This window comes from Mya arenaria, chromosome 3 (genome assembly GCF_026914265.1).
Source record: "Mya arenaria isolate MELC-2E11 chromosome 3, ASM2691426v1".
Lineage (NCBI taxonomy): Eukaryota > Metazoa > Mollusca > Bivalvia > Myida > Myidae > Mya > Mya arenaria.
In genome coordinates this window covers 72,940,367-72,953,812 of record NC_069124.1, presented here as the reverse complement: position 1 = coordinate 72,953,812, position 13,446 = coordinate 72,940,367, and the positions used below count along the sequence as shown (strand labels likewise).

The window sequence follows — 13,446 nt, the reverse complement described above, 5'->3', positions numbered from 1 at the left end:
GCACACTGTATTTACCCGAATTACCAGTCGTTTTGTTTTAGTTTTTCAAGAATATGAATTTTGTTAATTATTATTTTTAAATAAGAGGGTGTACAGATATATAATTTATATTTTCAAGGAATAAAATATAAAACGAAAGAAGAGATCAAACCTGAATCTTAATAGACAAAAAACAAGACGTTTTAAGGTAGTCAATATAAACGACATAATAAATGAACTCTGCATACTTGATGATAAAATAAAAATAGAGGTTCTTTATATATTAAAGGCACTATACACCAGATTGGTACCAAAAAAGGTTGTTTTTTTTCTGTAAAGAAATTCAGGACAAGTATTTAAGGAAATGTTTTACTCTTTCATATCATTAATGTAGAAAAAAATCGAGTCGGAGACCGGGTTGGAACCGGTGTCGCCAAAATTGCAGTCCAGTGTGGTATCCACCATACTACGAAGGCTTACCTTAAACTGTTGGACTATTTGAGTTATATAACTTGGTTATATCACGTGATGACATCGACTAGCGAATCACGCAATACGGGAATGAATTCCTTTAGGAAGACATACCTAGTAAAAAAAAAAAATTGAAAAAATACGAAAAAACTGCGAAAAAATAAATTAATTTTGAACTATGTTGTACTTCGGTTAGTAAGTTTCAATGCATTGTACAAATCGATACGAAGTTTATGTCAGGTTTCGACAATTTCCCCTCTTTTTCGCTATTTCATCATACGGAGTACAGCCCCTTTAAAAATTGTAAATGTAATAATGTAAGGTAAAATTGTGGATTATTTAAAACTACCTTTTTAGGAAATAGCAATGAAAGGGAACTAAGAGTTTACCTTAAAGAGTGTGCTATATGTTTACTTTGGCAATCGAAATAAAAAGGGAGACAACCTGCAGGAAACAGTCAACAATTTAAGGTCTTCAAACTGTTTTATGTAAAGACATAACGTGTCTTGACTTCGAATGAAGACTTTAAACAAAGATAACTTTCCTACTTCTTCACCATTTTAAATGAAATATAGCGCAGTCTACGCCGCTAACGGAGCCCCGCATTGGGTCGTTTACCAGTGTTTGATTGAGAGTTTAGTTTCTTAAAACACTTCGACAAAATTTTTCACAATACGGCCGTCTGACGGAGCACAGTCAAAACATTATTTTAGAAACAGGTTTGTCGAAGTGTTTGTTGAAACTAATCACCTAATCAAACTCCGGTAAACCAACGAAGGCGGGACTCCTTATGTTTTATGTTATCCTTTAAGTCTTCATTTTAAGCAAAAAGTTGCCTTCCGACGTAGCATATAATTATGGGGTAATTTATCACGGGAACAAAATTGCCCTTCTTAGACGTGCTTTAGAACATATACATGAATTTTAGAAAAAATCGACGCCTTTTATTCGTTATTTTTATGTGCCATAGATCTTCCAGATTTGGTATGAACCTAGGTTCTAAAATGTACAGAATGAACATGCAAGCATTTTCGTAAATGAGCCGATTTAACTCCAAAATTTGCTGTCTGCATTCGGAAAACAATAGCAATACTGTTATTAACCTAAACAAAGCATCGGGTGGGGTTTGTACGCAAGAGAACGATATTAAATAGTTGTTTTGAAGAAAAAAAATGCATTGAGTGAGTCGGGAAGCCTAGTAAGAACGTACATTGTTTTCACGAGATATTTTAATACAGACATTATTTTGATCTAAAACAAGCGTCTTCGTAAACGAGCAATTGCCCTTTATTCGGTGCACAAGGTCGTTTCTAAAAATTATCGTTGAAACATATAGAAAACAGTGGTAATACTCACCGAATCGAGGACGTTTATCACTCAAAACAATGAACCGGGAAGCATGGACGCACCTGACATTACTGCCCGTACTTGCCTGTCGTAAACATTTGACCTCAGTATATCTTGTTGTATCTTATCTCGAGGATGCACTTTCACGATTGTTCAGTACCAGCTAGCCACTCGGGTAGTTCAGTAGCCCATTCGAAAAGGTATTTTTATTTTTTTTTATTTTTTTTTTAACAAAAACGTTAGGTCAATATTCATATTTATAATTCATAATACACATTCATTTCTTGGAATATAATATATGTCGTCTCTATATTGAAGTGTTAAGAATACATGTATGTATGGGTGTGTTTTACTACAGACGAGCAGAGTCCAGGAACCAACAATGGCCTCTCAACCACCACCACCCGCGCCAATCGTGAACCCGGACATCAAATACACGCAGGTCAGACTCAGGAAACGGACTGTTATAGAGTTTAACATTACTAATCAAGTACCTTTTTACCATTTTGAAGCCTTTTGGCAGTTGTGACTTGCAAAATGCAGAGGTTTATATTAGTTTAAGCTACCTCATAACTAAAAAGCCAGAGGTCTCAAGATATTGCTTTACAAACAGAAAAAGTGGCTGGTCGAATAATATAAAACTCTTATAGCTACTCTTACTGTTTGCTTTTGTTTGATAAAGTACACTATCATGTGCGTCATTCGCATTCTAATTTATGAACCACTAATGTTCTATATATTAACTGTTCTTGTCTTAATTCTAACCATGTATATGCTTAAGATATCAAATCATTTGTTGATATGAACACTCTACGCGGAATGTAGGCTACATTCCGCGTAGAGAGACATGTATGTTCATATCTCATTATACAGCAATTGAAGGAACAATAATGCTTCATCCATATTACATTTCGATTTTTTAATAACATCAATTGGCCAGGTTTGATTCTTGAAGCAACAACAATGCTTGCAGATTTTCATCAACAACGAGTGGGTGAACTCTGCGAGCGGGAAGACGTTCCCGACCATCAACCCGACCAACGGCAAGAAGATATGCGACGTACAGGAGGGAGACAAGGTTAGAATAGTACACAAAACGCGCGGATAAAACAAAAATCAGAAATTGCTAGTTAACATATTATTCACCCATAATGCCCGTTTCGTTTATTGTGCTCGACGTTTGTCCATTAGGAAGCGAAACACTGAAAAATTATCTTCAAGTCTGCTTTACTTAGTCTCCATTTATATCATTAAAGATGCACTCTTACTCCCAAATCAGATTTACCACAACTAATGATATTGTTTTAATAATCCAAAAAGGATGAATAAATGTCGAAAACAATGATTCTTATGAAGGAAACCTAGTTCAATTTGAAAGAAATGCGCATAAAACCTGGTATTGCTACCCTATAGTAGATCACAGTAATTCTTTTAACATTCACCAATCATTTAATATATTTGCGCTTTCTGCAATTAAATACACGGTTACAATCTTGTTACCAGTAATTAATATTTTCCATAAATGCATTATTTAGCAAGTAGTTAAAGGAATATTGTTGTTTGTTATACATGTGTATGTATTGATTTTGAATAAGAGTGTCACTTCAAGTATTCAACATGTGCTCAGTCAATTGAGAATAGTTTTCATGTGTTTGCAGTAAACACTGTATATCTTTGATATACATATAAGTAAGTATTTTTTTACTGTTTGAATGTATAATTCTATATCTTGCTTTGAAATAAATATTGTTTCATTAAATTATACACAGGCCATCTACCGAGTGTCAATGCTTGACTAATTCAGGTTTTTCTCCGTAGGCTGATGTGGACAAGGCGGTTGCGGCGGCGAAGGCGGCCATCCAACACGGCTCGCCCTGGCGCTCCATGGACGCCAGCCAGCGGGGGCGGCTCCTTAACAAACTCGCCGACCTCATTGAAAGGGATCATGTGTACTTGGCTGTACGTGGGGTTGATTACGTCATAACATGCGAGAACAATATTAAACACCTGCTTATTTACATTGTGTAACTTAATTCTAACTTTAATAGTGACCATTTAGTATTTAAAAAATACCATTAAATATAAAGGCTATTTATACGAGCACTAGTGCTAGATATCCGATTAAGTGATTTGTCACCCCTGGCAGAGCCTGGAGACGCTTGACAATGGGAAGCCGTATCGAGAGTCTTTCAACGTGGACGTGAATGCCGCCATGGTCACACTCCGGTACTACGCCGGCTGGACAGACAAGGTCACCGGCAAGACCATCCCTATAGGTTCGTGACTCTTTCTAGTTCTCAGAAAACATTGTTATTATATAAAACACTGTATTATACAAGAATATTGTCTGCGTCAAGGTGTTCTAGTTTGTTTTACTCATTTTGCAGATGGCACGTTCTTCTGCTACACTCGACATGAGCCAGTTGGAGTTTGCGGACAGATCATACCCGTAGGCACTGCCTCCTAACAAGGGCTTTATCAAGGCGACCACTATCAATACAGAAAAAGAAATGAAAACAGAATGGCGTTTATGTCGTTTTAATCAGTTTTGACACAGTATACATAATGATATAAGTCAAGCTTGACCTTCAAATGTTGATAAATGCTATATTAGCGATATTTACAAGGCGCTCGGTCACAGATTGTAAACAGAAAGATAACTTACTGTATGAATACCAGAATTATATACCTGCAATTTTGCAGTTTATGGCAAAATATTGATTTTACTATATTCTTATTAAATGTTGTTAAGTATTCATTTGCAAGCAACGTTGTTAATACGCTATGTGAATTAATCTGTCACTCGATTGGTCGTAAACAATATCAAATTATAATCCAAGTACATTTAAATATACCAATTTGGTGAAATTAACAAACTGTTTGTATCTTAATATCCAATGACTATTAAAAATGTGTAATATGAAAATATGAATGATTTAAGAACATCCTTTTTGAGCATTTCTATTTCTTAAGGCGATGACATGCTCTCGATCATATTTTAATAGAACAATTACTGAAGTAGTTTATCCATAGCATTGGTTAATTAATATACATACTACACTAATCTTGTGGTAAGAAAATGCTTTACTTCTATTATCTTAATTTGGATCATTGCTTTACTAACTTTCACTTCTTCCAGTGGAATTTTCCATTGAACATGATGTCATGGAAGATTGCCCCGGCCCTTGCTTGTGGAAACACGGTGGTTGTTAAGCCCGCGGAACAGACGCCGCTGACTGCCCTCTATCTGGCCTCACTGGCTAAGGAGGTACATAGATGTAGATCTACTTGTTTTGTATATAATAAAAAAGTAACTAATGTCAGAACTTCCATCTTTCTCATTTGTTTGTATAATAAAAAGGCAATGATACAGTATCATTGTACAGGCTGGTTTCCCGCCCGGCGTTCTGAATGTGGTTCCCGGCTATGGTCCTACGGCAGGAGCCGCCATTACAAACCATCAAGATGTAAGAAAGGTCGCATTCACAGGATCTACTGAGGTTCGTATTCTTTTTATAATATTCATTTATTTATACAAACAGAAAGATACGTTCGATCACATTTATATAGAACATTTTCACATGGAATCCTACCAACTTCAAATAATGGGCAAATAATACCATTTCCTAACTGACTACTCAGTGTAGCATGTTTTTTTTTAATAACAAATAACAGTGAATCAAATCATGGTAATCCCATATCAGATCCTTGGTAACTTTCCATCTTTGTACGTTTTAAATGGTTTGTGGTTTAAAAAAAGCTCCAAACATGCTGGATCTAATTGATCTACCTTTTTGTCAATATTTTCACCGCATTGTTTGTGCTCATACACGGGATGGCGTTACTTTATCGAATGCACAGTGGTTAAGTTAGACTAATTTTAGTTTTCTTATATGAAACACAACTTTCTAATGTTTAAGTGTTAAGCACATAAGTAGAACTTTCATTCCATGTTTGATATTCGGGGTCGTGAAGCTTTAGAAATCACTTTTACTTTGCGTGCAAATCGGTCAGTTTACTGAAGAATATATAGAAAATTTGTTTAGTGCTCTATAACCTTTAATTCGAAAATGTTATGAAATATGCTAACAAATCAAGCATTTAGTCAAAATATTGATATTTTATACACGTTTTAGACAACAACAACGTTTGCACTGTTGCAACTTTTAGTTCCATGATTGTTGTTGCTCGATGGAAAAAACAGCTGAGCAACTGGATATTTTTCGAGGACTTTTAAGCATTTTTTAATACTTATCTTATTGTCTTTTAATATTTCATAAGATACAATTCAACTTTCTTCACCCCAACAACATTACCGTATTTTTTCGACTCTATGTCATATAGTTTTTGAGTTTTGATTGACACATGTTTGCAAAATGCCAATTTATGGTAATTGAAGGGCCATAACTCTCCCCTTAATATGTGCAGCTGCAAACGAAACCTCAGGTTCACAACTTCATCATCCCAACAACATTCCCCTAAGGTTTCAAGACTCTAGGTCGACTAGTTTTTGAGTTTTAAGTGATACAAGTTCGCATAATACTTACGGACGGAACCACGGACGGACGCAAGGCCGTAAGGACGGACACACATACAACAAGGGCAAATGTATATGCCTTCCCCAATAAGTGGGGGCGTAACAAAATCCAAACGTAGCTTTTACAACTGTTTTAAATGATTACACATCAACTTGTGAACTTGTCTTCATCTTGTTCAATTGCCAAAATAAAATGTAAGCAGCGTTTTGTATGTACGGTATCTTACCATTATATGTTTTTAGGACAAGTAATGCATATGTAAATGTGCCTCAGTAAGAACAACTTAATATGCGATGAATTATTTTCGCTTGGAGGCCACACAGGTTTGGAACAGGCTTCCAAAGGAAATAAGGTGCTCTCAAAACTATCTGCAATTTAGAAGGCTGAGCCGCACTTAAACTGTGAGTGAGTTCCATCTTGTAAATGTTCAATGTGCATATAATCTATTATAAATGTTGTTGTTTTTTGGCATGTTTTTAATGAAGTATTCAATTAACATTTGTAAAATGTGGCATGTGCTGATATTGTCAGGACAGTGGCCTGGCAAAGGTTTGGATGGTTGCGTGTAGGAAGGGATTGACCCAATTACAGGTGCCTTGCGCGTGTGGACTGGCCGTACAACCGGGAAAACTAGTTCATGTTATCTTTGTTAACCGATCTCTTATCTATTACTAGTATACTTTTTGCAACTGTCTGCATTAAAATAAATTCAGAAGCTGCTTTGTAATTTCAGGTCGGTAAACTCATTATGGAAGGCGCAGCGAAATCCAACCTGAAACGAGTAACTCTAGAGCTCGGGGGAAAAAGTCCGCTTGTCGTCTTCAAGGACGCAAACTGTAAGTTTGTGTGTTTATTTTGCAGGGTAAAAACTCATTTATGGCTTGTCGTATTGGATGAGGGGCTTTATATCTGGAACCGATTCAATCCTACTCTGAGAATATATATAATAAATTTTATATATTGATTTATTTTGAGATAACACACTGGTGTGTTTTATTTCAGTGGACATGGCTGTGGAATTCGCACACATGGCTTTGTTTTACAACATGGGTCAGGTGTGCACGGCCGGTTCTAGGACGTTTGTGCAGGAGGACATCTATGACGAGTTCGTCAAGAAGGCTACTGCACGTGCAAAGGCGAAAACCGTCGGAGACCCATTTGATGTTACAATTGAAAGTGGACCACAGGTATATTACTGCATACGTTCTTACATACAAACACACGAAGCAACGAGTATGTAAGGAAAAGCTTTGTTTTCTGGCAAAGTTTCAGAGTAGTTGACATCAGTTTTAATGTCAACCTTAAAATTGAAGACGTGGTAGCTTTTTTCGGTATCATTTGTGTTCAATGTAATACATATTGTTAAGGTAAACGAGGAACAGTTCGATAAAATTCTTGGGATGATTGAGAGTGGCAAGCAGGAGGGTGCGAAGCTTGAGTGTGGCGGGGCCCGGTTGGGGAACGAGGGCTACTTCATCCAGCCCACAGTCTTCTCCAACGTCACAGACAACATGAGGATAGCCAAGGAAGAGGTAAGTTACTCTTTAGAAGTCGTTTCATAGCGTCATGTACCACAATTCATAATATTGACTATGATCACATGTGGATCTAGTGATTTCAGTGTTTACTAGTTACCAATGGTCACTTTTCGTTTCCGTGTATTGTCCTTCAAGTGTTGAAGAGGAAATCACCAGCTCAGAGGAATTTTGCTTTTCATTTCGCTAGATCTTCGGCCCGGTACAGCAGATCATCAAGTTCAAGGACATGGAAGAGGTCATAGCCCGGGCCAATGACACTCCGTACGGGCTGGCGGCTGCTTGTTTTACCGAGAACCTTGACACGGCATTGACCTTTACCAGTAGAGTTGAGGCAGGAACTGTCTGGTAAGTAGAAAATTCGACTGGTGTATTAAATGAAGCATATGACACACATTACAGAATGGCGACGGTCGGTTTAAACCAATGGTTGACCTTTTACAGGTTCCTGGCGGGAAATGTCTTGTTTTTCAAAGACAAAATCAAGTTAATGTAGTAATACAATATAAATATAACATTCATTTAATCAAAAGCCAGGTATTAAATCTTAAATCTTTGGTTTGACATATTTTCTGTTCGTCTCTAGGGTGAACTTTTACCACTTCGTTTCCCCTGCGGCTCCTTTCGGAGGCTTCAAGATGTCCGGTGTAGGCAGAGAAATGTAAGTAAAGAACCTTTCTAATATCTGGTCAATGCCTAAAGTCGTGTGTGTTTTGTGAACGTTAAGTCCGATTCAGACATGTATTATAATGTTAATGACATTATTCAAAAGATATTTAAAAAAGAGCAGTCATAGACTGCCATAACTCCCGCCGAATTAAAAACAATAGCAACTTCGCCTTACGTCAACAAAAGGCACTTACTAAAATAATGCTGCAGCTGGAGTTATGGACACTTTACTTTTTCAAAAGGAGATCATATGTACACCTTGTTTGAAGGTAATACCTCAAAATACTTTTCGAGTAACGCTCCGGACAAAAAAAGTAAATAAAATCAACAAAGCGTAATAACAACAAAATACCGCAGCCAGAGTTATTGTTTCTTCACATTGTACCTTTCTTAATGAGATATATCTGTAAATGAAGTTTGGAGTCAAAACATTTCAAGTTATGTTCCGGATTAAAATATGAAAATCAATCAAGGGCAATACAAACTACAGCCAAAAATTATGGTTTCCACGCACTGTCCGTTTCCTCAAATAAATATATCTGTCTATGAAATATGAAGGCAGTACCTTAACTATCTTTACAGTTAAGCTCCGACCAAAAACAATTATAATGAAAACCAACAAATGAAAATTACAAAAACATACTACAGTGATTCTTGTGTGCTGCATTTCTCCTTTTTAAGATCTTTCTGTGTATGAAATTTGAAGTATATATACCTCAAACACTTTTCTGGTTGTACTCCGGACAAGATTGTCCGGTCGCAAATACGCGCACACGCACATACGCCTACCATTACTATAATTATCCCAGTCGCTTTTCGGCGACAATAATGAATTAATAACATGCATGTTAATCCGATTGACCCTGTTGTTCCAGGGGCGAGTACGGGCTCTCCCAGTATTCGGAGGTCAAGAACGTGAGTAGAACTACTTTCAATAAAAATGGGCAAAAGTATTTCTTAAGGTGTTTAATAACCTTTTAACTCTTCTATTAGTTCTTAGAATATATAATGTTTTACCGGTTACAACTATGAATTATCAGTGTATGTACCCTTCAACATTTTTTTTCAGGTAATAATCAAGACCCAGACGAAGCTGTAGACTAAGCACCTGAAATATCTCTGCCATATCTCTGTGACACTCCGGACTGAGAAAAGGTTGTTATGATGACTATCGAAAGTGTTTATTTGAATATGTATAGAAACATATAATTTTGAACTCATTTGTTCAAGTTCAATAAATTACAGGAATATAATTTATATCATTATGGTGCCAATCGGATACAAATACATGTATGTGGCTTTTATATTACATGTTTAAACCATCTCAAGCATGAAGCTGACTGGTTTGTGATTTCAAAAACATGTTGAACATGCTTGATCTACTTTTTTCATTACGTTTTCATCGAAGTGTTTGCACACACACACACGCGCGCGCGCGCGCACACACACACACACACACACCGGATTTGGTCACTTTATCGAATACACAGTGGTTACGTTCAACAAATTTAGTTTTCTTACAAGAAACCTAATTCTCTTTCTACCGTTGTTTAAACTTTAGTACACATGCGGTACTTTCTCCCCATATATGATGTTTGGGTCGTGAAGCACTAGAATTCAGTGTTATTTCTCGTGCAAATTGGTCAATTGTCTATAGAGCATATAAGGAATTTATTAAGTAGTATGTGACCTCCATATGTAAACCAAGGGACATAACTGCAATCCAATTAGGTGTACCAACTTTCTATTTTCTGGTTCGAGGATTAAGCGGTTACAGATAACAGATGAAGGAGTAGCAGCGACCTTGACCTCGATAGTAGGTGGCCCTAAAAGCAACAGACCCTAATATTGTACACCACCCATTTTTCATCGCCAGGAACGATGAAAGTGGTGAATTCTCAAGAAGTGAATTGTTTTATAGTAATAATAAATTCGAAACACACATCAATGACATGTAAAAGAATGTCCCAAGTTAAAGCTAGTACATCCAAAAACAAATGCATAAGTCGCTTATTTTACTTTTGGATAGTTGCGCAGTTGAATACTTTTAAATATAGTGACTGAATGCACAGAAAGGGCATTGGTAAAATGAAAGAATAATAAAACAAAACTGAACAAAACTTTCAGCCAGATGAGGAAGATATGACCCCAGAAGACCGGGTATTTGTATATAGGGGACACTAAAGCCTCTCCCCTAGAACCATATTGGGTTAGATTGCCTAACATTATTTTCATAAATGCTGTGCTGATGACATTGATATTGCTACAGAAGTATAACTTTACGGAGGAATTTAGTTTTTAAAATTTAACTGATTTCTTTAAATTTGTGCATTATTGTATTTCATTAATGGTGTCTTTTTGCTCAGTAAGTAAATAATAATAATAATAATAATAATAATAATAATAATAATAATTATATCCTCTTTTCATATAAAAACTGACCAAGTGAATGGCGTTACGGAAGAAAAACACCAAAAAATCGGACAAACAAAACATGTTTAATGTAGTAACCATTTAAAACATATTTGATCTGTTGACATGTTTAAGTGTGTTTTCATTCCTTTTGGTGTCATGACTAGTGATTCAATCGCTAGGAGAATACTCACAAAGTTTTTTTCCTGAGTGCACAGGACATGCAAAACACGATTATAGGAGGAATAACAATTTTGGACGACAGTTGAACATGTTATTTTATTAACTTTAACAAATTGATACCTTGCATGTTATAAGGCGACCTCATATTAAGAAATATCAATAATAAATCTATATTTTACTGTGAAAAAAGGTTTTGACGTTTTTTTACTGTATGCTGATGATACTGTTCTATTTGCTAAAACTACGGTAGAATTGCAAAAGATACTTAATCGTTATCAGAGTATTGCGAACGTTGAATAGTAGTTGCTCATACTGAAAAAAAACCCATGTTTTTAGTAAAGGAGGAAGACTCGTGTATCTTTTTATTGTAATAACGGATATGCAATTCAGATTGTTCATAAGCTTAATTATTTCGGAATAACCCCCAGTGGCTCTTTCAGATGTCCAAAGTACCATGACAGGTCAAGCATGAAAGGCATTTTTTAAAATGAAAAAAAGTTCACTGATGTAACTGTAATTGTGACACACCAATTTTTAATTATATATATATATATATATATATATATATATATATATATATATATATATATATATATATATATATAATGTCAGTATATTGCACATTTACAATTCAATACTAATTTAAAACTAATAAAGTAATCGAACAATTGACATAATATTTAGGCTTTAGGTCAAATCCTTTACATTTATATGATAAGGCATTCATAGCCTAACGGGCTTTTGAAATCAAATGCTTATGGTTCAATTCAAAATTTAATTTATACTCTACATGAAGGCTATCCCAGGACCTAAATAGTCAAACTTATTAACAACTTCGATAATCTGTCAATTATACCACTAAAATAACTCTCAGCTAAAGTGTTGCTTTTCAAAATGTTTTTTTAGCAATGATAGGCAATGCCTTGCGTCACAGACAGGGGAAGGTTGTAGAGTAAGGACAGGAACGGCGGCCAAATCAATCATGAGGCACCGGCTACGATAATATTTTAGCCATAACTGACCGCGGTTGCGGCCCCTGTGTCTACGTTTGCAACACCTTTTATATGAACGCTTATATCATATATATATATATATATATATATATATATATATATATATATATATATATACTGATGTGGTCATGTAATATTGTCGACTCATTAACCAAATTTTCAATGAAAAAAAGGTTATTAGAATAAGAATGTCGTTGGGCGAGCGGGCTGGTTACGGGCGTCAAACATTGGTTTCAGCGTTTTACTTATTAAGGTATCAATTCAGTGTTTTGAGTTAAAACGTCAGCTTTGTTACATTACATTGTTTCTGTTTCTTTGCTGTTTTTCTTCGTCATATATTGTTTAAATGTTTCGTCATGCACCAAAATATGTTAACACTAATAAGGTGTTTTTATTTCCCCATAAACCCATTTCTCGGCAAACTGGGGTGGCACTGTAACGCCACATAACAGCATCGACGCATACACGAAATTGACCACGTTTATGCGGTGATTTTCAACGCATAAACAGGACTTTCTTCTGTGACAAAAAAGCACACTTTCGCCGAATAAAACCCCCAATTCAAACACATACTAGTACAATAGTGGTTGATAAAGTTTCATCAAGATCGGACTTAGTTTCCAATTAACCAAGCTTTGAACTAGACTTTTTGAGACGTAGATTCTGACAAAGATTTAGTAAGTTCTATTTAAATGTGAACCAAACCCATTGATCTTTCTACGAAAACGTTTGAAATAACGTTTGGCCCGACTAAAGGCGGGAATATATGTTACGACAACGCACAACACCGTCATTAGGGACAATCAGAAAATTGGTTGGTCGTATGACGTAACATATATTCTTGCCTTTTTGTCAGACTGACGAGCATGTACGACAATGCGCACTTTCAACGTCATTTCAAACGTTTCTAGAAAAGTCAAGTGTTAACGACGGACACACATCAGAAATCCAACAATCCTCACAGCTCCACATGTGCCCTTTATGCTCAGATGAGCTAAGAATGATTCCAATGTCAAGAACAATAATAATATTAATAATAATAATAACAACTTTATTTAACGAAGGTTACATACTAAGTGTACAATCATTACAGACATTCTACTTATTTCCAGCATGGCCTTCACACAAAAAGTATTACAAAAAAACATATACTAAGTTACATATTAAGCAACATAAAAAACATACAATCACACTATCACTATCATACATTTCTTCGACAAACACAACTCAGTTTAATATGATGATTATAAATTACAATAATTTCATACTGTAAATAATGTAGATATATTCAGTAAAACC

The 13,446-nt window shown here is 35.6% G+C and overlaps 1 protein-coding gene across 1 annotated transcript; it reads left to right on the top strand.

Moving 5' to 3' along the window:
- Positions 1-1,913: 1,913 nt before the first annotated feature.
- LOC128226623 (aldehyde dehydrogenase 1A1-like) lies at positions 1,914-9,792 on the top strand. Its single transcript, XM_052936586.1, has 15 exons — positions 1,914-1,997; positions 2,156-2,239; positions 2,771-2,875; positions 3,616-3,756; positions 3,944-4,073; positions 4,185-4,246; positions 4,937-5,065; positions 5,184-5,297; positions 7,069-7,171; positions 7,338-7,522; positions 7,703-7,867; positions 8,061-8,218; positions 8,457-8,531; positions 9,415-9,454; positions 9,609-9,792. The coding sequence occupies exons 2-15, from the start codon at positions 2,180-2,182 to the stop codon at positions 9,636-9,638; spliced, it is 1,497 nt and encodes a 498-aa protein (XP_052792546.1). The 5' UTR covers positions 1,914-1,997; positions 2,156-2,179; the 3' UTR covers positions 9,639-9,792.
- Positions 9,793-13,446: the final 3,654 nt, after the last annotated feature.

What these genes read in the sequence shown, in the direction of transcription:
- LOC128226623 (XM_052936586.1), top strand. Translation starts at nt 2,180, where the DNA reads ATGGCCTCTCAACCACCACCACCCGCGCCAATCGTGAACCCGGACATC. An exon ending in ACGTACAGGAGGGAGACAAG is followed by an intron (nt 2,876 to 3,615) that starts GTTAGAATAGTA and finishes TTTTCTCCGTAG; the next exon opens with GCTGATGTGGACAAGGCGGT. An exon ending in CATTCACAGGATCTACTGAG is followed by an intron (nt 5,298 to 7,068) that starts GTTCGTATTCTT and finishes TTGTAATTTCAG; the next exon opens with GTCGGTAAACTCATTATGGA.